The 23897-nt window shown below is 43.0% G+C and overlaps 1 protein-coding gene across 1 annotated transcript in view; it reads right to left on the bottom strand.

Moving 5' to 3' along the window:
* Positions 1-23897, bottom strand: part of LOC126480664 (neurotrimin-like) — a 336431-nt gene that overhangs the window by 89684 nt on the left and 222850 nt on the right. Inside the window, exon 5 of the mRNA XM_050103887.1 lies at positions 19424-19573. Coding sequence (XP_049959844.1) covers positions 19424-19573 — 150 coding nt within the window. The remainder of the gene's footprint in view (positions 1-19423; positions 19574-23897) is intronic.

Raw genomic sequence — 23897 nt, forward strand, 5'->3', positions numbered from 1 at the left:
ACTGTTGGTGTGCACTTTGGAAGTCACGTATGATTCCTTCTGCTAATTAAATTTGATTTTTCGCAACCACCTTCCGTCAGTACATGAGGTCTGTCGGGTCTAGGTTTGGTTTTGGTTGTTCCTTCGCGTTTCCACTTCGCAATCACGTCACCAACAGGCGACTTTGGCAGATTTACGAGGGCTGAAAAGTCGCTGATGGATTTGTTCCTGAGGTGACATCCAGTGACTCGTCCATGATCGAAGAGACTCATGTCTCGTAATCGAATCATTCTGGTGTTATTGCTTCTCTCTGTCTCCTTTCGTATTGGTGGGCTCGCCTGTCGTGACATCTAGATTGTCGCACAGATGACAGAATGGTAGATATCGAAATAGACAACAGAGGGATAGTGAAACAATTAAAATCGCTCAAAAGAGGGAAGGCCGCTGGACCTGATGGGATATCAGTTCGATTTTACACAGAGTACGGGAAGGAACTTGCCGCCCTTCTTGCAGCGGTGTACCGTAGGTCTCAAGAACAGCGTAGCGTTCCAAAGAATTGGAAAAGGGCACAGGTCATCCCCGTTTTCAAGAAGGGTCGTCGAACAGATGTGCAGAACTATTGACCTATATCTCTAACGTCGATCAGTTTTAGAGTTTTGGAACACGTGTTATGATCGAGTATAAAGACTTCTCTGGAAACTCGAAATCTACTCTGTAGGAATCAGCATGGGTTTCGAAAAAGACGATCGTATGAAACCCAGCTCGCGCTATTCGTCCATGAGACTCAGAAGGCTATAGACATGGGTTCCCAGGTAGATGCCGTATTTCTTGACTTCAGCAAGGCGTTTGATACAGTTCCCCACAGTCATTTAATGAACAAAGTAAGAGCATGTGGACCATCAGACCAATAGTGTGATTGGATTGAAGAGTTCCTAGGTAACAGAACGCAGCATGTCATTCTCAATGGAGAGAAGTCTTCCCAAGTAAGAGTGATTTCAGATGTGCCGCAGGGGAGTGTCGTAGGACCGTTGCTATTCACAATATACAGGTTTATTACAAATGACTGAAGCGATTTCACAGCTCTACAATAACTTTACTATTTGAGATATTTTCACAATGCTTTGCACACACATACAAAAACTCAAAAAGTTTTTTTAGGCATTCACAAATGTTCGATATGTGCCCCTTTAGTGATTCGGCAGACATCAAGCCGATAATCAAGTTCCTCCCACACTCGGCGCAGCATGTCCCCATCAATGAGTTCGAAAGCAACGTTGATGCGAGCTCGTAGTTCTCGCACGTTTCTTGGTAGAGGAGGTTTAAACACTGAATCTTTCATATAACCCCACAGAAAGAAATCGCATGGGGTTAAGTCGGGAGAGCGTGGAGGCCATGACATGAATTGCTGATCATGATCTCCACCACGACCGATCCATCGGTTTTCCAATCTACTGTTTAAGAAATGCCGAACATCATGATGGAAGTGCGGTGGAGCACCATCCTGTTGAAAGATGAAGTCGGCGCTGTCGGTCTCCAGTTCTGGCATGAGCCAATTTTCCACGGGCTACGCGTGAAACTTGCCCGCACGCGTTCAACCGTTTCTTCACTCACTGCAGGCCGACCCGTTGATTTCCCCTTACAGAGGCATCCAGAAGCTTTAAACTGCGCATACCATCGCCGAATGGAGTTAGCAGTTGGTGGATCTTTGTTGAACTTCGTCCTGAAGTGTCGTTGCACTGTGATGACTGACTGATGTGAGTGCATTTCAAGCACGACATACGCTTTCTCGGCTCCTGTCGCCATTTTGTCTCACTGCGCTCTCGAGCGCTCTGACGGCAGAAACCTGAAGTGCGGCTTCAGCAGAACAAAACTTTATGAGTTTTTCTACGTATCTGTAGTGTGTCGTGACCACATGTCAATGAATGGAGCTACAGTGAATTTATGAAATCGCTTCAATCATTTGTAATAGCCCTGTATATAAATGACCTTGTGGATGACATCGGAAGTTCACTGAGGCTTTTTGCGGATGATGCTGTAGTATATAGAGAGGTTGTAACAATGGAAAATTGTACTGAAATGCAGGAGGATCAGCAACGAATTGACGCACGCTGCAGGGAATGGCAATTGAATCTCAATGTAGACGAGTGTAATGTGCTGCGAATACATATAAAGAAAGACCATTTATCATTTAGCTACAATATAGCAGGTCAGCAACTGGAAGCAATTAATTCCATAAATTATCTGGGAGTAGGCATTAGGAGTGATTTAAAATGGAATGACCATATAAAATTAATCGTCGGTAAAGCAGATGCCTGAGTGAGATTCATTGGAAGAATCCTAAGGAAATGCAGTCCGAAAACAAAGGAAGTTGGTTACAGTACACTTGTTCGTCCAGTGCTTGAATAGTGCTTACCGGTGTGGGACCCGCACCAGATAGGGTTGATAGAAGAGATAGAGAATATACAACGGAGAGCAGCGCGCTTCGTTACAGGATCATTTAGTAATCGCGAAAGCGTTACGGAGATGATAGATGAACTCCAGTGGAAGGCTCTGCAAGAGAGACGTTCAGTAGCTCGGTACGGGCTTTTGTTGAAGTTTCGAGAACATACCTTCACCGACGAGTCAAGCAGTATATTGCTCCCTCCTACGTATATCTCGCGAAGAGACCATGAGGATAAAATCAGAGAGATTAGAGCCCACACAGAGGCATACCGACAATCTTTCTTTCCACGAACAAATACGAGACTGGAATAGAAGGGAGAACCGATAGAGGTACTCAAGGTACCCTCCGCCACACACCGTCAGGTGGCTTGCGGAACATGGATGTAGATGTAGATGTAAATCTGCGTTACGTAGCGTTTTGCAGACGCTTTTCGTCAGATGCTGCGTTATTTAACATTGGGCCTCACTTGAAAAATGAATATCGAAATCGAAAGTTACCTTATTAGTTTAAGAAAGTAACCGTCCAAATTCTGGATGAGTAATTATTAGCATGAGAAGATATGCTGGTTGAACAAACGTAATTCAAAATGGAAGTGTGGTCTGATCCTGAAACAAGATGGTGCTCACTTTCAAACGAAAGCAATGATCCTAGAATTAGGTAATTTGCTACCTGTCGCTGAAATTAATGTCAGCCTTTAGTTTAGTCTTATAAAGCTTGACATCTATATCAGTTTACGTGCAGCAGGTAAAGCCAGAAAATTATTCGTCATATTAATCATACAACAATCTATATAAGGTGGTATAAGGAAGCCACAGATTTAAATCACATTCTTTTAAGAGTCAAATTGTTGCGGCAAAATATGATGGATTTATTTACAAGACCTTCGTATCAGAAGGCCTTTAGTTTAAAGCTACGACCGAATAAAGTGTAGAGAGCTAAAACGATAACACAACGGAATAATTTATTGCGGGGGGCGGAGGGGGGGGGGGGAGGGTAGGGGAGAACAGATTACTCTGTCCGTTTGAGACATTACAGGATATAGTTCAATAGCTTGTTTATTAGTGAATACATCGAATACGCAGCAGCGGCTATGAGGATTTATGGCGGTACGTCCGGCAGCACGAGAATAGGGTCACAGAGGAGCTCTGCTATCTAGTGGGTTTGTGAGCGTCTAGAGGTCAGTTTCCATCTTTTCGGAATTCGTTTAGTCGTGAGTTGACACATTTACACTATCGTTCTTCATGAACAGTTGTGACAAATCATCTGCAGAAAGAAGATGATTGGGCATCTTTTTTGTTATTGGCGTTCCCATATTTTTGTCCACCTCTGCTCATTCGACGGACAGTGTCAGAACTCAGATCTCTGTCCGTAAATACCTAATCTAAAAAATGTAAGCGTAAACTGGAAGTTCCTTTAGCAAAAATTTACGTGCTGCACGCTGCAGCACCAGCTGGAAATGAAAGAAAAGAGGTTACCTTGTGAGTGGCTTATGTTAGTCGCCCTGATCTTTCAAATTCTCATTTAGTTAGTTAGTTAGTTTCATGTTCCATGGGACGTTTGCTCGGTAAAGTATAATGATATGGAACGAGTCATTTTGCATCTACATCACAAATTAATTTGTAAGTATTGCTACATGCTGAACATAGATATGAGTTAGTAATTCCTACCCACCACCTTTTACACATTACAACCATAGAAGTGCATCTACGGAATAGAAGGAACGTTTCATGGGTTATAAAATCCTGTAATCCGGTTTGTGGTGCTCTATGCACCTAACCAAAGCACCTGCAGGGCACACTCTTTATTTGGGAAAAAAACATAGCTTGCGCTGGAGAATACCTTGAATTTGCTGGAAAATAATTAATAGAAATTTGTCATTGGAAGGTAGTGTTGTCGTCTTCAGTCCGAAGACTGATTTGGTGAAATTCTCCTCTGACGACCGTCCTGTGCAAGCCTATTCATGGTGTGTATCTATTGCCACCCACATCCAAATGACGCTCCTAAACTGTACTGCTGACTCGGTCTTCATTTACAATTTTTACTCCCCACATTTTCCTCCGTTAACAAATTGGCTATCCTTGATGCCTCCGGATTTGTCCTTTCCTTTAGTCAAGGTGTGCCCTGTTTTCTCCCCAGTTTGATTCGGGACTTCATTAGTTATCCGACATAACCATCTAATCGTCTGAAATATTCTGTAATATCACATTTCAAAAGCCTCTCTTCTCTTCTCGTACATACTTCAGAGTACATACAAATACTTTTAGAAAAGCTTTCCGAAGACTTTAATTTATGTTACATGTCAATATTTTTGTCAGAAATGCTTTTGTTACTATTGTTTGTCTGCATTCCATATGCTCTCTATTTCGGCTATCGTCAGTTATTTTTATGTCGAAATATCAAAATTTATCTGCTGCTTTCAGCGTCGTTTCCTGTTCTAATTCTCTCACTATCAACTGAATTAATTCAACTGCACTCCATTAACCTTGTTTTTTTCTTTTAAGTGATGTTAGTCGTATAACTCTTCTACAGACGTATCCGTTCCGTTCAGTTCGCTTTGCCTCGGCCGGAAATACCTTGTCATGAGCAAACTTTAAAATTTTTTATTTCAGTTCCCCTTCCAAATCTAGTTTTCGTTTTCCTTACTGCTTATTCAGTGTACATTTTAAACAACATTGGGTATCGGATACATCACTGTCTCACTAGGTCCTCAATTTCTACCTCAGATCTATTTCCATCGACTATTATGACAGCAGTGTGCTTGCTGAACCAGTTGAAGAGAAACTGTCTGTCCGTTTGGCTTATCTAAGCTACCTTCGGAATGTCAAACAATGTGTCCCAGTTAACATCGTCAAAAGTGTTCTCTACATCTACAACTAGTGGAAAAGTAGGTTTGCCTCTGTTCAGTCTACCGTCTAAATAAGTCGTAACGTTGTAGGGGGTCTGTGTCTGGAAAGGAAAGTACTCGTAGTCTAGGATCTGAGTCTTTGAGAAGTAACCAAAGCGTTATCGGTCCCGGGTTTTAAACCTGCCATAGCTTAGATTTTGATTAATAATCGGCACTGGCGGCTGAAGACTTCCTGCATAAGAAGTCTCCCTCACTCTTTCAACGGCCTTGTCAGAGGGCGAGGAGCAGACAGAGGTCAGGGCACTCTCTTGTCCCTGGGGGGGGGGGGGGGAGGGGGGGCATACCTCTAAAGGCGGAAGCGTCACCAATGATCAACGGCATGAGGATGCAGCAGGCAATGGAAACCACTCCGTTAAAGACACATAACGTGTATCCACAGGACATGTGGCCCGCAACTGAAAAAATGTCATTATGATCTCTCCATAGGCAAAAAATTCCGGAATAGTCCCCCATTCGGATATCCGGTTGGGGACTGCCAAGTGGGAGGCGACCATGAGAAAAAGATTCAATAACCAACGAAAGGATAACGTTCGACGAGTCGGGGCTTGGAATGTCAGAAGGTTGAACGTGGTAGGCAAGCAAGAAAATCTGAAATGGAAAATGCAGAGGCTCAAGATAGATATAGTAGGGCTCAGTGAAGTGAAATGGAAAGAAGAAAAGGATTTCAGGTCAGATGAGTATAGAGTAATATCAACAGCAGAAGAAAATGGTATAACGGGAGTAGGATTTGTTGTGAAGAGAAAGGTAGGGCAGAGAGTGTTTTACTGTGAACAGTCCAGTGATAGGATTGTTCTTATCAGAATCGACAGGTACCGTCAACGGTAGTTCAGGTATATAGACCGAAGTCGCAAGCTGAAGATGAGGGGATAGAGAACGAATACGAGGATACTGAAAGGGTAATACAGTACGTAAAGGGAGATGAAAATTCTGATTGTCATGGGGGACTGGATTGCAGTGGCAGGGGAAGGAGTAGAAGAAAAGGTTACAAGAGAATTTGGAATTGGGTCAGGGAATGAGACAGGAGAAAGACTAATTGAATTCTGTAACAAATTTCAGCTAGCAATAGCGAATACTCTGTTCAAGAATCACAAGAGGAGGAGCTATACTTGGAAAAGGACTGGTGATGCAGGAAGATTTCAATTAGGTTACATCATGGTCAGTCAGAGATTCCGAAATCAGATACTGGATTCTAAGTCTTACCCAAGAGCAGATATAGACACAGATCACAAAGTAGCAGTGTTGAAGAGTGGTCTGAAGTTTCAGAAATTATTCAGGAGGAATCATTATACAAAGAAGTGGGATACAGAAGTAATAAGGAATGACGAGATACGCTTGAAGTTCTCTAAGGCTGTAGATACAGTAATAAGCAACAGCTCAGTTGGCAGCACAGTTGAAGAGGAACGGATATCTGCAAAAAGAGCAATCACGAAGTTGGAAAGAAAAACATCGGCACAAAGAAGGTAGCTGCAAAGAAACCATGGGTAACAGAAGAAATACTTCAGCTGATCGACGAAAGAAGCAAGTACAAAAAAATGTTCAGGGAAATTCAGGAATGCAGAAATACAAGTCGCTGAAGAATGAAATAAATACGAAGTGCAGGGATACTAAGACGAAATGGCTGCATGAAAAATGTGAAGAAATCGTAAAAGAGATGATTCTACAAAAGGACTGACTCGGCGCATTGAAAAATCAAAACCACCTTCGGTGAAATTAAAGGCAAGGGTGCTAACATTAAGAGTGCAACAGAAATTCCGCTACTAAATGCCGAGGAGAGAGCGGGTAGATGGATACAGTACACTGAAAGCATCTATTAAGGGGAAGGTTTGTCTGATGTGATAGAAAAAGTAACAGAATTCGATTTAGAAGAGATCGGTCTCAGAATCACAATTTAAAATAGTTTTGGGGGACTTAAAATCAAATAAGGCAGAAGGGATGGATAAAATTCCTTCAGAATTTCTAACATCATTGGGGGAAGTGGCAACAAACCGACTATTCACGTTCGTGTGCAGAATGTGTGAGTCTGACGACATACTACCTGCGTTTCGGAAAAATATCATCCACACAATTCCGAAGACTGCAAGAGCTGACAAGTGCAAGAATTAGCACGCAATTAACTTAACAGCTCAAGCATCCGAGTTGCTGACAAGCATAATATACAGAAGAAAGGAAAAGAAAATTGAGGGTGTGTTATATAACGATCAGTTTGGCTTTAGGAAAGGTAAAGGCAGGAGAGAGGCAATTCTCACGTTACAGTTCATAATGGAAGCAAGACTAAAGAAAAGTCAAGACACGTTCGTAAGATTTGTGGACTTCGAAAAGCCGTTCGACAGTGTAAAATGGTGCAAGATGTTCGAAATTCTGAGAAAAGAAGTGGTGAGCTGTAGTGTGATACGGGTAATATACAATATGTACAAGAGCCAAGAGGAAGTAATAAGAAAGAACGAAGTGCTGTTTCGCTCCTACTATTCAGTCTGTACATCGAAGAAGTAATGATGGACATAAAAAGAGTCAGGAGTGGAATCAAAATTCAAGGCGAAATTATATCAATGATACGATTCGCTGATGACATTGCTATCTTTAGTGGAAGTGAAGCAGAATAACATAATCTGATGAATGAAATGAACAGTCTAATGAGTAGAGAATATGGATTGAGAGTAAATAAAAAAAAGACGAAAGTAATGAACAGTAGCAGAAATGAGTACAGCGACAAATTTAAAATCGGGGTTGACGGTCATGAAGTACATGAACTACAGGAATTCTACTACCTAGGCAGCAAAATAACAAACGACAGATGGAGCAAAGAGGATATCAAAAGCAGACTGTTAGGGAAAAAGGGTATTTCTAGCCAAGAGGAGCTGCTAGTATGGCAGTGAAACATGAACTAAGGGAAAACCGCGACAAAAGAGAATCGAAGCATTTGAGATGTGTTGTTACATACGAATGTTGAAAATTAGGTAGACTGACAAGATAAGGAATGTGGCGGTTCTGCGCAGAATCGGAGAGGAAAGGAATATGTGGGATACACGGAGAAGTAGAAGGGCAGAATGATAGGACGTCTGTTAAGACATGAGGGAATGACTTCCGTGGTACTAGAGGGAGCTATATAGGGGAAAAACTGTACAGGAACACAGAGACTGAGGACGTAAGTTGCAAGTGCTACCCTGAGAAGAAGGGGATGGCGTAGGAGGGGAATTCTTGGCGGACCGCGTTAAAGCAGTCAGAAGACTGATGACTGAAAACAAAAAAAGAAAAAAAGTGAGAAGTGGCAGCAGTTTTGTAATCTTTGCCACAGGAAGCTTAGTTCCTGAGCACAGGTACGAAAGAGATCTCTTTGGGTTACCATAGTTAATTGATGTTACTTGTAGATGACATCACTTTCTGGCTGTGTGGCTTCTTGTATGGTTCAGGTGTTGTCTTTGGCTTTTGCTGTTGTCTGTGATGATGCGGCGGTTTAGTTTGGGGATGCCGTTTCCTTCTTCTCGGGGTGCTCTGAATGCGGTAATGTGCATCAGATTTACATTTTCTGCGATCACTTGTCTGTGATGATCGGAGATTTAGTTTTGGGATATCGTTTCCTACTTCTCGGGGTGCTCTGAATGCGGTAATATCCTCCATCGCATTTACATTTTCTGCGATTACAAATAAGTGAGCTCAGGAAGAATATTAATTTTGCGAGTTATACTGTACAAACTTTATTCTTCGTTAAAATAGTATGGACAACTGCAGCACAATTACCATGAGTGGATTCAGGAAATTATTACGTCACTCTTTACCCTTTTAAATGTTTTCAACGCAGAATCTGTACCTAGTGTAAATTGTTCTATTTACTCAGACAGTGCCGGCCGCGGTGGTCTAGCGGTTCTAGGCGCTCAGTCAGGAACCGCGCGACTGCTACGGTCGCATGTTCGAATCCTGCCTCGGGCATGGATGTGTATGAAGTCCTTAGGTTAGTTAGCTTTAAGTAGTTCTAAGTTCTAGGGGACTTATGACCACAGATGTTGAGTCCCATAATGCTCAGAGCCATTTGAACCATTTGAACTCAGACAGTTTTAATGTTTCCTTGGTCCGTCCAACTGACGGTCAGTCGAACTGTGTTTAACAGAAATATTTTCATGCTTTCAAAGACTAATCTTATAACAGTCCATGATTTCTGAGTTAAAATGCAAGAAGTAAATCCAAACAGGCATTCGATTTACTTACTTCGTGTTTCAGTTTTACGACTGAAAACCTACTGAGTACTGCAGGGCTCACACGCATTGTACATTGCGTGTTTTACTTAGTAAGTATTGCTTAACGTCCCTTTCAGCAAAAGCCGCGTGATTTATTTCAGGGCAACATGCAGGGAAGTGTTACGTCAAAGGTACTGTGTCAGGGCAGAGTTGAGCTTCGTTATCTTGTTACGCAGGGTAAGAATTAACATCACAGCCATGACGAAACGTTGTGTGGAGTGTTCTATACGGATTCAGATTATTATCAGTAATTACACACGGTTGTTCTACGTATCAGTCAGTATCAACATCTCGATTGTTCGAAGGTTATCAATCACACATGGCATGTCACAATACTTGTTAGATTCACAACATTGTTTCAGAATATTCTGTGTGACTGTACACGGTACAGCCACATTAATGTGACGTCAGTGTGCAATAACCATTTACAGACGGCAGGTGGCAGCACTAGCAGTGGAGGATAAATAAATCGGAAAACAGTGCAGTCGCTATACAGCGGAAACGGAGCGATTTATCTGACGTCCGAAAGGGCATGATCATTGGCTTTCGGGCCAAGGGTGCAAGCATTTGAGAAACGGCTAACTTTGAAAAGTGTCCGCGTGCCGTCGTGGTTAAAGTACACAGTGCATGGCAAGCTGGCGCTGAGACAACTCTGGTGGTCCACGGACCGCAGGGTGAACAACGGTTGCAGAGGTGTGTACGGGAGAACAGTCGTGCAACTGTTGACCAACTAACAGCCCAGATAAACGAATGGACTACCAACAATATCTCCTCAATGATCGTTCAGCGAACGTTGCTGCGTATGAGCCTAGGCAGCAGGCGCCTTGTTCGTGCACCCATTCTGACTCTTGTTCATGGGCGACTAACAAGGGGACGTCTGGAACGCGGATTTACTGCAAACGTCGTACACTCGTAGTACCCCATGAGGACAACAAAATGTGTAGGCAGCAGCGCCTACTTCTCAAGCGTTATTGACAAAATCGCAAGATAATTTCGGACATTACATATACAGGGTGTTACAAAAAGGTACGGCCAAACTTTCAGGAAACATTCCTCACACACAAATAAAGAAAAGATGTTACGTGGACATGTGTCCGGAAACGCTTAATTTCCATGTTAGAGCTCATTTTAGTTTCCTCAGTATGTACTGTATTTCCTCGATTCACCACCAGTTGGCCCAATTGAAGGAAGGTAATGTTGACTTCGGTGCTTGTGTTGACATGCGACTCATTGCTCTACAGCACTAGCATCAAGCACATCAGTACGTAGCATCAACAGTTTAGTGTTCATCACGAACATGGTTTTGCAGTCAGTGCAATGTTTACAAATGCGGAGTTGGCAGATGCCCATTTGATGTATGGATTAGCACGGGGCAATAGCCGTGGCGCGGTACGTTTGTATCGAGACAGATTTCCAGAACGAAGGTGTCCCGACAGGAAGACGTTCGAAGCAATTGATCGGCGTCTTAGGGAGCACGGAACATTCCAGCCTATGACTCGCGACTGGGGAAGACCTAGAACGACGAGGACACCTGCAATGGACGAGGCAATTCTTCGTGCAGTTGACGATAACCCTAATGTCAGTGTCAGAGAAGTTGCTGCTGTACAAGGTAACGTTGACCACATCACTGTATGGAGAGTGCTACGGAAGAACCAGTTGTTTCCATACCATGTACAGCGTGTGCAGGCACTATCAGCAGCTGATTGGCCTTCACGGGTACACTTCTGTGAATGGTTCATCCAACAATGTGTCAATCTTCATTTCAGTGCAAATGTTCTCTTTACGGATGAGGCTTCATTCCAACGTTATCAAATTGAAAATTTTCACAATCAACATGTGTGGGCTGACCAGAATCCGCACGCAATTGTGCAATCACGTCATCAACACAGATTTTCTGTGAACGTTTGGGCAGGCGTTGTTGGTGATGTCTTGATTGGGCCCCATGTTCTTCCACCTACGCTCAATGGAGCACGTTATCGTGATTTCATACGGGATACTCTACCTGTGCTGCTAGAACACGTGCCTTTACAAGTACGACCCAACATGTGGTTCATGCACGATGGAGCTCCTGTACATTTCACTTCTCAACAAAAGATTCGGTGACCGATGGATTGGTAGAGGCGGACCAATTCCATGGCCTCCACGCTCTCCTGACCTCAACCCTCTTGACTTTCATTTATGGGGGCATTTGAAAGTTCTTGTCTACGCAACCCCGGCACCAAATGTAGAGACTCTTCGTGCTCGTATTGTGGACGGCTGTGATACAATACACCACTCTCCAGGGCTGCATCAGCGCATCAGGGATTCCATGCGACGGAGGGTGGATGCATGTGTCCTCGACAACGGAGGACATTTCTTACATTTCCTGTAACAAAGTGTTTGAAGTCACGCTGGTACGTTCTGTTGCTGTGTGTTTCCATTCCATGATTAATGTGATATGAAGAGAAGTAATAAAACGAGCTCTAACATGGAAAGTAAGTGTTTTCGGACACATGTCCACATAACATATTTTCTTTCTTTGTGTGTGAGGAATGTTTCCTGAAAGTTTGGCCGTACCTTTCTGTAACACTCTGTATACCTGCGCATGACCATTTTTAACATGAAGCGGGGGCAGCCGAGTGGAGCCGGCACGGTAGCTCAGCGTGTTCGGTCGGAGAGCTGGTTGGCCTCTGTAATAAAACTGAGTGAAGAGATCAACAACGAACTAGAACGGATTTCATGTGACGTCCGCAACGACCAAACACAACGATCGACAAAAAAATAAATAAATAAAACGTAGTTAGCGTTCAAGCCCCGTAATCGCTGGACCGATAGATCGAGTCCCGTTCGTCAGTTTCTTTTTTTATTTTCAACACAGTCATTTTCTTTACTATTTATGTTACAACTGATATAATGGGAAAAATACGTGTAATCGGATGAACTTTTATTAAATTTACGATGTTATTTGGCTGTCTACAAATTTTTATTATTACAAATAATATAATATTCATAACTATCGACTAGTAAACGACAAAATGTATAAAGTAATACTGAAAATTTTGGCTGTCTACAAATTTTTATTATTACAAATAATATAATATTCATAACTATCGACTAGTAAACGACCAAATGTATAAAGTAATACTGAAAATGTATGCATGTCAGTGATTTGAGAAATCCCTTTTACCTGGAAGGAGCCCGAAACTACCTGTTACCTGCAAGTTTTGACCGGTACACACGGCTTCGAAAGATGTACAATTATTCGTCGCTTTCCACATTACAAGTTGCAAAATGGTATTTTTCGTCAAAACATGGAAAACATAAAGTTATGAATATTATATTATTTGTGATAATCAAAATTTGTAGACTGCCAAATAACGTTGGTAAATTTAATAAAAGTTCATCCGATTACACGTATTTTCCCATTATATCAATTGTAATATAAATAGTAAAGAAAATGACTGTGTTGAAAATAAAAAAAAGTGACGATCGGGACTCGATACAGCGATACAGCGATTACGGTACTTGAACGCTAACCACTTTTTTTTATCTCATTTTGTTCGATATAGTTCGTTGCGTTTGGTCGGGGCGGACGTCACAAGACATCCGTTCAAGTTGATCGTTGACTCAGTTTTTTTTGATTACAGAGAGCACGCAGCCCTCTGATCGAACACGCTGAGCTACCGTGTCGGCAACCACTCGGCTGCCGCAGCTTCATGGTAAAAATGGCCACGCGCAGGTATATATTTGACGACCGAAATTATCTTGCGATTTTCTCAATAGCGCTTGAGAAGTACGCGCTACCGCTTACACATTTTTTATCCTCATGGAGTACTACGAGTGTACGTAGTTTGCAGTAAATCTGCGTTCCAAACGTCGTGGCTTCTCCTTGTAAGACTGGAATTCGCAAGGCTATACCGCAGTTGGACGTCAACTGAGATTAAACATTTTTTGTGCTCCATCGGGCTGATAGTCGTTGCCGTGTACGGCGTGAAACGTCTTAAGGCATGCACCCTGCACTAATCATCGGAAGGGTTCAGGCCGGGGGCTCCAGCATTGTGCTCTGGGGAATGTTTTCATGGTATTCTCTGGCTGACCTCATCATTCTGGACGGCACAACTAATGGACACTATGTCATCCACCAGCAGGATAATGCAATCTGCCACACAGCTCTGTGTACGTCCGTGGTTCGAAGAGCACCAGGACAAATTTACCGTAATTCCTTGGTCACCAAACTTCCCAGATTTAAACCCGATCCTCACTCAAGAAACCTAGTGTAGATGGACACGACACTGAATATGGCATGGGTCGACATCACTACCGTGCGTCCAGAACCTCATTGACACTCTTTCTGGACGTGTTGTGTTTCACGTTCATAAAGTTCTACAGTCACATAACAAGTGTGTCATGGTATACTGGCTACATCGCTTAAAAATTGCACAGCAGTCATATCTGGAATCATTAACCCTATAAAAGATTACGTAAATTCGGTAAAAGTGCAAACACGATGGTTCAAAAGTGCAGAGTTGAAGTTTTAAAGGCCAATACAGCCTAGCACGTTCCGAAATTCCTTTGGATCACTAGCTGATCGCCCCAGAAGTAGACTCTATTAGTCTTTTTTTTCTTCTGTAAATAAGACGTCTTAATATTTAGCAACCATTACATTTTAAAGTGATGGTTTGGTTATCAGCAGTTGTCTTTTTAAAATTTAGATTCTTGAAGTCTGAATATGTTTCGTCTATCTCATACATCTGACATACAGCTGGAATAGTTTTCTCGCGAAGAGTATGTGTGTATCATTAATAAAATCAAACAAAACAAGATCACTGATCATATAAATATTTCGGAGCCGTGAGAGCGTTTAAACATGTAAAATGCCACGAATTTTGTTTAGTGTGAGTAACCTCACGATGGAGACAGACAGAGATAGAAAACGTATTTTGAAGAATAAAGTAGTGAAAGTCGAACATCGCGTGCATAGGCTCGTGTGATGAAGTCATAAATCCGTTGTATGATTAATATATGAGAACAGTGGATAGCGTAAACGTGAAATTATCTCGTCTCCCAGCATCTGTTCTAGCTTGAAGCTTGTAAATAAATTTTGCCCACGGTTTCACAAATCGTATTAAATGAGTGCCCAGGCGCTGTATGCATAATTCATTTCTCCAAATTTGCTTTGCAAAGCGGCAGAAGCAGCTGTAGAAACTGACGCTGCTTGTAATCTAAATCCGTCCGGTTCAAAATCAGCGCTTAATCTACAGCACATGCGAAGGCTTCGTACGTCACTCACCCGGACCTGGCCCGTGTCCTACAAAGGGCGGCGTAGCAGCCAGATGCTACTGGCGAAAGCCGTTTGTATGATGAAGTCTACCGTAATTCGTGATTGCTTTCCTTCACCCGTCAACGGTTGTGAAATTGCAAAAGCAGCGAGATCAACACTGAAACGGATAGTGGACTAGTTAATAAATCCTGAGCGGCGAACATGTTAAATTTCATTTGAAGAACAGGTTATTCTGTCTCTCTGATGGATATTTGTTTCGTATGACTAAAGTCTCTGTGCTGAAGAGTTATACGTCATTGTCGAAAACGGGAATTCATTATTCGTATACTGAGCTTGTCCAGTATTTCCATGAAACTGGTGTTTCCTATAACGATGAGTTTGCAGCAATTAGATTAGATCTTGTCCTCTTTCCAGAAAGATTTATAATAGTTGAAGACAGGAATTAAATACTACCGCAAGGCGTGACGCTGAAGAAATAACGGTGGTTTAACAATGCAAGCTTGGGTATTTCCTCTCAAGTTACACTATAAAGAAGACGACGCATCACGAAGAAATTATCCAAATGGGATGGAAATCGGTAGATGTGATGTACATGTACAGATTGATCACGGTTGAAAATAAAATGCATGATTTAAGCAAGAGAAAGAGCTTCACATTACTGAACAAGTCAATAACGCGTTGATACACCTCTGACTCTTATACAAGTAGTTATTCGGCTTCGCACTGATTGATAGCTTTGTTGGCTGTGCTCCTGACGGAAATCGTGCCAAATTCTGTCCAATTGGGGCGTTCGATCGTCAATATCCCGAGTTGGCTCACGGGCCCTGCCCACAATGCTCCAAAAATTCTCCATTGGGGACGGATCCGGCGACCGTGCTGGCCAAGGTAGGGTTTGGCAAGCACGAAGGCAAGTAGTAGGAATTCTCTCCACGTGCGGGTTGATACGATATTGCTGAAGCGCAAGCAACTGTAGGAGGTTGGTCAGGGATATTTTCTGAGTACTTCGGTACGAAATACTCAATGTATGTAGTGGCTCGTTACAAATTAGTTACATTTAGTTTGATTTCTTCCCTCCGCTTACATTTGTATTACAGTGAAACTATTTACACAATAATTGGTATGTGTCAACGGTATGAGCTCTATCTTATTGGGAAATAAAGTTGTTGCCTTAACTGAGGTGCTTGTGATTGACACAGTTATAGCTACTGTACTCTTCGCCCTCAAGCTTGCTTTTAGTACTGGTCAGAGGTATCTCTCGTTTGTTTCTCTGGCACATGTTAGTTGAATGTCAATAGTGATACACAGTAGTATTGACGGATTTGTACGTTAACAGTGATACGCAAAACTATGAATGGGTTTATTGGCGCTGGTAAGTTCTATGTCAGTTTTTTTTTTCCTTCCTCAGTGTTGATACACAACTGTTGTTCCTAATCATATGTAGGAGGGGGCCTTAAGGCACTAATCTGGTAAGAGTAAATAAGCAATAAATAAATAAATAAATGAGAATGGGTTTACTGACGAAGAGTTGTCACGTATTCACCTCGTTTATGGGTTTACTAAATGCAATGGAAGAACAGCTACGACGATGCTACGCCCTACTGTTCCCGTAGTAACACAGTAATTGCGCATCTCGGAGTTGTTAAATTACTCTTTTTTGTGTCGCACATTTTCGTGAATGAATATTACATGGTGTTTCACTATTCTGAAGGCCTTCTCACAGACACAAAAATAATTGGGGTAACAGATCCAATAAATGATTATTGAAATATTATTCTGTAACGCGTCATCGGAAAACACGGAATTCATTTTCCTAGCATACTCAGAAATTATCACTGAACAAAAACCATTATTTCATAATTATAATTATAATAATTATTATTCCCACTGTTACTATTAACTGTTATTATTGCCAATTATTTCATTTTATTAACAACACAAATTATTGAGTTTATGTAACAGTTAATCACTATCATTGTTACGGTCTCGATTATTTTATCATTATAACTAGTCTCACTATTATTATTTTATTGCCAATTATTATTTTTACTAATAATGCAAATTATTACTGTTGCAACTAATGTAATATTTTTTGCACTTGCTGTTCCTGATCACATGTAAGACAGGACCTTAAACTCTAATTTGGTGAGGCTAAATAAGCAATAAGTGAATGAATGAATAAATTTTCAGTATCATCTACTGTTAACAACCTTGGAAGATGTGTTTCTTCAAGCACATGCACAACATTAGTAATAATATCTAAGCTCCCAAAAATGAGGTGACAAGTCACGGCACACCCCTTAATAACGTGACGGACCCTCTTTTGACCGACGTAGATCAGCAGCTCCACGTGGCATGGACTCAACAAGTCGTTGAAAGTCCTCTGCAAAAAGATTGAGCCACGCTGCCTCTATAGCCGTCCATAACTGAGAAAGTGTTGCCTGAGAAGGATTTTGTGTAATAACTGACCTCTAGATTATTCCTATAAATGTTCGATAGGGTTCGTGTTGGGTGATCTGGGTGGCCAAATCATTTCCTCGAATTGTCCACAATGTTCTTCAAACCAGTTGTGAACAGTTGTGGCCAGGTGATACGGCGCGCTGTCATTCACAAAAATTTTATCATTGTTTGACGTGGCTGCTGATGGTGTCCAAGTAACCGAACACAGCCATTTCCAGTCAATGATCTGTTCATTTGCGCCGGAGTATCCACCCCATTCCATCTACAGACCACAGCATTGTGGAGCCACCACCAGTTTGCACAGTGCCTTCTTGACACCTTGGGTCCATGATTTCGGCAGTTTGTGCCACACTCAAACCCTACCGTCAGCTCTTAGCAACTGAAATCGGGACTCATCCGACCACTCCACGGTTTTTCAGTCGTCTAGGGCCCAGCCGATATGGTCATGAGCGCAGGAGAGGCATTGCGGGCGATGTTGTGCTGTCCGCAAATGCATTCGCGTCGGTCGTCTGCTGAAACAGCCAAATTTCTCCGCACAGCGTTCGTTGTACGTCGTACAGTGATTTCTGCGGTTATTTCACGCAGTGTTGCTTTCTGTTAGCACCGACAACTCTTCGCAAACGACGCTGCTCTCGGATGTTAAGAGAAGGCCGTAATCCACTGCCTTGTCTATGGTGAGAGGTAATGTCCGTCTGGGTCTGCCGAGGGCTGTTTGCAAGAAGGGTGCCCTCTTGAGGCCAATTGAGGAGGTACTTCACTGAGAAGTAGCGCCACCGATCACGAAAACTTACAACGGCTGGGACAGCGGTGTGCTGACTTCATGTCAGTCCTTATCCGCTTACGGTGACGTCTATAGGGCTGAGGATGACACGACGACCGGTAGGTACCTTTAGACCTTCGGCACACTCTTGATACTGTGGATTTCGGAATACTGAATTCCCTAACGATTTCCGAATGGAATGTCCCATGCATCTAGCTCCAACTATCATTCTGCGTTCAAAATCTGTTAATTCCCATCATAATCACGTAGGAAACCTTTCCACATGAATCACCTGTGTAAAAATGACAATTCCGCCAACGCACTACCTTGTGTAAACGATACTACCAACATGTGTGTATGTACATATCCTTATCAGATAACTTTTGTCATCTCAGTGCACGTATATCATCACAGACATGTGCTACGCTATGTTTTGCATTAAAATTAATTTTCCTTAAAAATATTTAAATATAATTTTAGTTATTGCTACCCTAGTTACCGTGAACATGATGGTGGAAGGAGACAGAAGGGAAGAAAATTACGGTTTAACATCACGTTGTCATCAGTTTATTGGCGACGGAGTACAAGTTCCGATTGTTTCAGGGATCGGCAAGGAAATCAGCCGTGCATTTTCGAAGGAACCGTCGCAGTATTTGCCTGACGCGATTTAGTGGAAATCAGCGAAATCTAAATTGGGATGCTCGGACGTGGATGTGAACCGTCATTCTCCAGACAGTGAGTCAATTGCGCTAACCACTGTGCCACCTCGATCGGTATGAAGGAAGAATAACTAACAGTAAATGCCTGATGATTTAAGTAAAACTGGTTTCATACATCCGAAGAAAATGGTAAAAATGAATGGAGAGTATTAAGGAACTATATTGAGCTGCTGCCCAGACATTTCGTGCATCGAACTCCTGAATTCACGTAGATTATAAAGAAGCACTCCGTCTTCAGGCCACGAGTGGCCTACCGGGACCATCCTCAGTAGAGGATGCGGATAGGAGGGGCGTGGGGTCAGCACACCGCTCTCCCGGTCGTTATGGTGGTATTCTTGACCGAAGCCGCTACTATTAGATAGAGTAGCTTCTGAATTGGCATCACGAGGCTGAGTGCACCCTGAAAAATGGCAACAGCGCATGGCGGCTGGATGGTCACCCATCCAAGTGCCGGCCACGCCCAACTGCGCTATACTTTGGTGATCTCACGGGAACCGATGTATCCATTGCGGCAAGGCCGTTGCCCTTTCACATAGATTATGCAAATTTAAATTTGAAACAAAACCGTTAGCTTCTAGGAATACGTTTGTTGTGTGTCGGAATTCGTTCACCTGTTGAATTGACAGTTTTTCACTCTTGCATTCAGCGACAAGCCGAAGGTGTACGCTTACCGTAGAGCTTGATGCTGCCGTCGGTGTCTCCCAGCGAGTTCTTGGAGACGCACCGGTAGGAGCCGAAGTCTGCCGGACCCACGGACTTGATCGTCAGCTTCATGTGCACTTTGTAGGCGTTGTCCAGCAGCACTGGCTCGTATTTACCTCCTGCAATGGAAACAAACACCGACCGAACTGATACATGGAAGAACTCGTACAGAGATTGCGATCTGCAGCCACTGAGAGAAGATGTCAATTAACATTTTTTTTTTCATGTCATTCAAAAAAGTTTTGCATCACCTCGGTTCTGAGAGTTCCGGAACCTGTACAGAAAATTGGAAAAGTGACCAACATAAACATCATTTCTACCCTTTTTATTGCTCATGAAAACCATACATTGCATGTTGTACCACCATACAGCGAGACCGTCAGAGGTGGTGGTCCAGACAGCTGTACACACCGGTACCTCTAATACCCAGTGACACGCCCTCTTGCATTGAGGCATGGCTGTATTTGCTGTGGCATGCTATCCATCCAGTTCATCAAGGCACTGTTGCTCTAGATTGTCCCACTCCTCAGAGTGGTCGGTGGGTCAATTCGTCCATAAACAGCCCTTTTCAATCTATCCTAGGCATTGTCGATAGGATTCATGTCTGGAGAACATGCTGCCCACTCTAACCTAGCGATGTCGTTATCGTGAAGGAAGTCATTCACAAGATGTGCACAATGGGTGCGCGAATTGTCGTCCATGCAGACGAATGCCTCGCCAATATGCTGCCGATATGGTTGCACTATCGGTCGGTGGATGGCATTCACGTATGGTACAGCCGTTACGGCGCCTTCTAAGACCACCAGCGGCGTACGTCGGCCCCACATAATGACACCCCAAAACATCAGGGAACCTCAACTTTTCTGCACTTGCTGGGCATTATGTCTAAGGCGTTCAGCCTGACCGGGTTGCCTCCAGACACATCTCCGACGACTGTATGGTTGAAGGCATATGCGACACTCATCGGTGAAGAGAACGTGATGGCAATCCTGAGCGCTACATTCGGCATGTTGCTGACCCCGGCTGTACCGCGCTGCATGGTGTCGTGGTTGCAAAGATGGACCTCGCCATGGACGTCGGGAGTGAAGTGGCGCATCATGCAGCTCCTGCGCAAAGTTTAAGTCGTAACACGAAGTCCTGTGGCTGCACGAAAAGCGTTATTCAACATGGTGGCGTTGCTGTCAGGGTTCCTCGGAGCGATAATCCCTAGGTAGCGGCCATCCTCTGTAGTGGTAGCCCTTGGGCAGTCTGAGCAAGGCATGCCATCAACGATTCCTGTCTGTCTGTATCTCCTCCATGTCCGAGAATGAGATTTTCACTCTGCAGCGGAGTGTGCGCTGATATGAAACTTCCTGGAAGATTAAAACTGTGTGCCAGACCGAGACTCGAACTCTGGACCTTTGCCTTTCGCGGACAAGTTTTAACGTCGCTTTGGTTCACTCCGAGACGCTTGGACACCTCCCTCGTTGAGAGCCTTTCATGGCACAAAGTAACAATGCGGACGCGATCGAACCGCGGTATTTCCGTCTAGGCATGGCTGAACTGCAGACAACACGAGCCTGAGCCTTGTACGTCCTTCCTGGTGGAATGACTGGAATTGATTGGCTGTCGGACCCCCCCCCCCCCCGTGTCATAGGGTGGGTTTTGAGAGACATCTCTGAACAGTCAAAGTGACTGCGTCTGCGTCTGTGATAGAATATCCACAGTCAATGTCTATCTTCAGGAGTTCTGGGAACCGGGGCGATGCAAAACTTTTTTTGAGGTGTGTACAATGAAAGTTTTCATTTCGACCGCACATTTTATGTACACGCTGTGAAGTATGTGTTAAGGCTGACGTAGACTGCTACGGATGAACAGCATGAAGAGAACAGGTTTTTTTCGGAGAAAAGATTGGCGAAATACTTTGTTCAGTTATCGAGCTTAGCGATGCTCGCAGCCCTCTTATAATGTCTGCAGTTTGTGAGCGCGATACTGTACAGCTACGAAATCACCCTCCACTCTGCAATTCCGGCATACGGAATTGGTAGCGACACTTGAAAAATACCAGAGAAAACAGTGACCTGTACGACTTCCTATTGTAGGCTGGTTTCAAGTGCCTCGTCCGTTAACTGTAACTTTTCGCCACAGTACCTCCATAATAAGTTATTTAAGGGGGACGTACGCGAAATAGCAGTACTCTGAAATAAACTTTGTCAGGTCCAAATTTTTTAAGGTAGTGTAACTAAATTTGTAACTGTCGTTAAGAAACTTTATATGCATATACATATAAGTTTGTATGTTTAATGACTGTATACGTTTTTATTTATGAACAACAGAGATTTTTTCAACAAGATGAGTACAAATGTTCCGTGTCTGAAAAATCTGTGAGAAAGAAGTTAATGTATTTTTGCACAAAGTTTGATCTATCATCACAAATATCTGTGGAACAGAATTTTGATATCTCTTTTGCTAGTCTTACAGCACCCAAATATCTGTGAAAAAACTGCACCAAATTTTATAGTTCTTGCCGTACATAAATACCTTGCTATTCTATTAAATAATAATTCCTTCCACAGGTTGTTTCACTGTAGTATTAAGTAGTTGCATGCCAAATGTAATTACCTTAACAACAGTGGTTTGTGAGGAAAACGTACATAAAGTATTAAAAATGTAAGTTACGGGAAACCTGAACCATACATTTGCCAGTGCTTGCATTAGGCTTTACTTCATCTGGGTGAACTAATGCAAACCTTACGCATTCTGCCCTTCACCCTCAAGGGATATTTCCTTTGCTTGTCATCTTAGCTTTACCTGATTTTAAGGGGAGTTGGAACGCCCTACCCGACAACGTTAAATTTAGTGACTTGGTTTCCCTGTATTTCAGGAACCACTGTAGCCATTGACATGAAACTTTTACAGGACATTGAACTGTATGTTCTGAGTCTACTGAACCACAATACTTGCATATCAGCCACTGCTTTCGGAAATATAATTTTTTAATTACACAGTTTAAATTTTGTATACTTTTCTTGTACGTTATCCTAAATAATTTTAATTATAAAAAATGGTTCAAATGGCTCTGAGCACTATGAGACTTAACATCTGAGGTCATCACTCCCCTAGAACTAAGAACTACTTAAACCTAACTAACCTAAGGACATCACACACATCCATGCCCGAGGCAGGATTCGAACCTACGATCGTAGCGATCGTGCGGTTCCAGACTGAAGCGCCTAGAACCGCTCGGCCACACTGGCCGGATTTTAATTATATGTAACATTATGTTCTTCTTCTAGTTCCGTAGACTGAGGATATGTATGTTATTACTCCTGGAAAATTTGAATACTCTACTCGAAGTGGTTTCTGACATTTTGGGAAAATGCAACAGAAAATGTAAATTTTCAGGAACGGCTTCTAAAGTTTCATAAGACGGTAACTCACTTAATATATGTGCTAAATTTTTTATTTTTAGTCACTCAGAAGCACGTTGCACCATACTGTATTTCGTCCTCTTGATCTTTTCCGAAGTTTTTAGTTCTTTCTGGACTCCTTAGTGGTCAACTGTGCTGCATACTCTGCTTCTATTGCATTCTATTGTATTGTATTGAACTGGGGTCCTAGAAACGATGGAGAAGCTTCGTCCCCGCCTTAACCCTCAGTGGTTCATTACCCCACAACAGGCTACAGCAGTCCACTCACCCCACCGCCGCTCCCACACTGAACCCAGGGTTACTCGGCCCCCAATGGACTCCCCTGGGAACGCCTCACACCAGACGAGTGTAACCCCAAATGTTTGCGTGGTAGAGTACTTATGGTGTACGCATACGTGGAGGCAGCAATCGCCGACATAGTGTAACTGAGGCGGAATAAGGGGAGCCAGCCTGCATGCGCCGAGGCAGATGGAAAACCGCCGTAAAAACCGACGGGCGGATTCGTACCGGGTACAGGCACGCCTTCCCACTCGGTAAACAGTGCGGCTAACTGGGCAGACACACTCTATCAATGCGAACCTTGGCCATCCGCTCAAGTTTGCTCCAGGAATAATTCCCATATGCTGTAGCATTTTCACCCTACCAATATTGCCATCATTAAAAGCACTAACAGCATCATTGACCCCCCAACTTTAGGGTCTTAATTCCAACAAAAAAAATTTTTTTCGTAAGCGAGTCCATATAAGATTACTGATGGAATCATTGGGCTTTTGAGTCTGTCCATGCAGACACTTCTTCAGTTATTCAAGATCTGTCAGATCTCTGTAAAGAGGTTTTATGATATCCATGACTGCTGCTGGGATGGAATGTTTAAGGCTGTATGAACTGTTTGAGTACTGGGCGTTGCGGTGATTGCACAATGAATCAGCTCCAGGAGGGCAAAGGCGGAGTACTGGTTTTTCATCAGTTGACAGTCTGTGGAAGAAGGTAGCCCATACTGCATGCTTCAGTTTCAACAAATCCTCAGTATTAT

This window comes from Schistocerca serialis, chromosome 5, assembly GCF_023864345.2.
Source record: "Schistocerca serialis cubense isolate TAMUIC-IGC-003099 chromosome 5, iqSchSeri2.2, whole genome shotgun sequence".
NCBI classification, from domain to species: Eukaryota; Metazoa; Arthropoda; class Insecta; order Orthoptera; family Acrididae; genus Schistocerca; species Schistocerca serialis.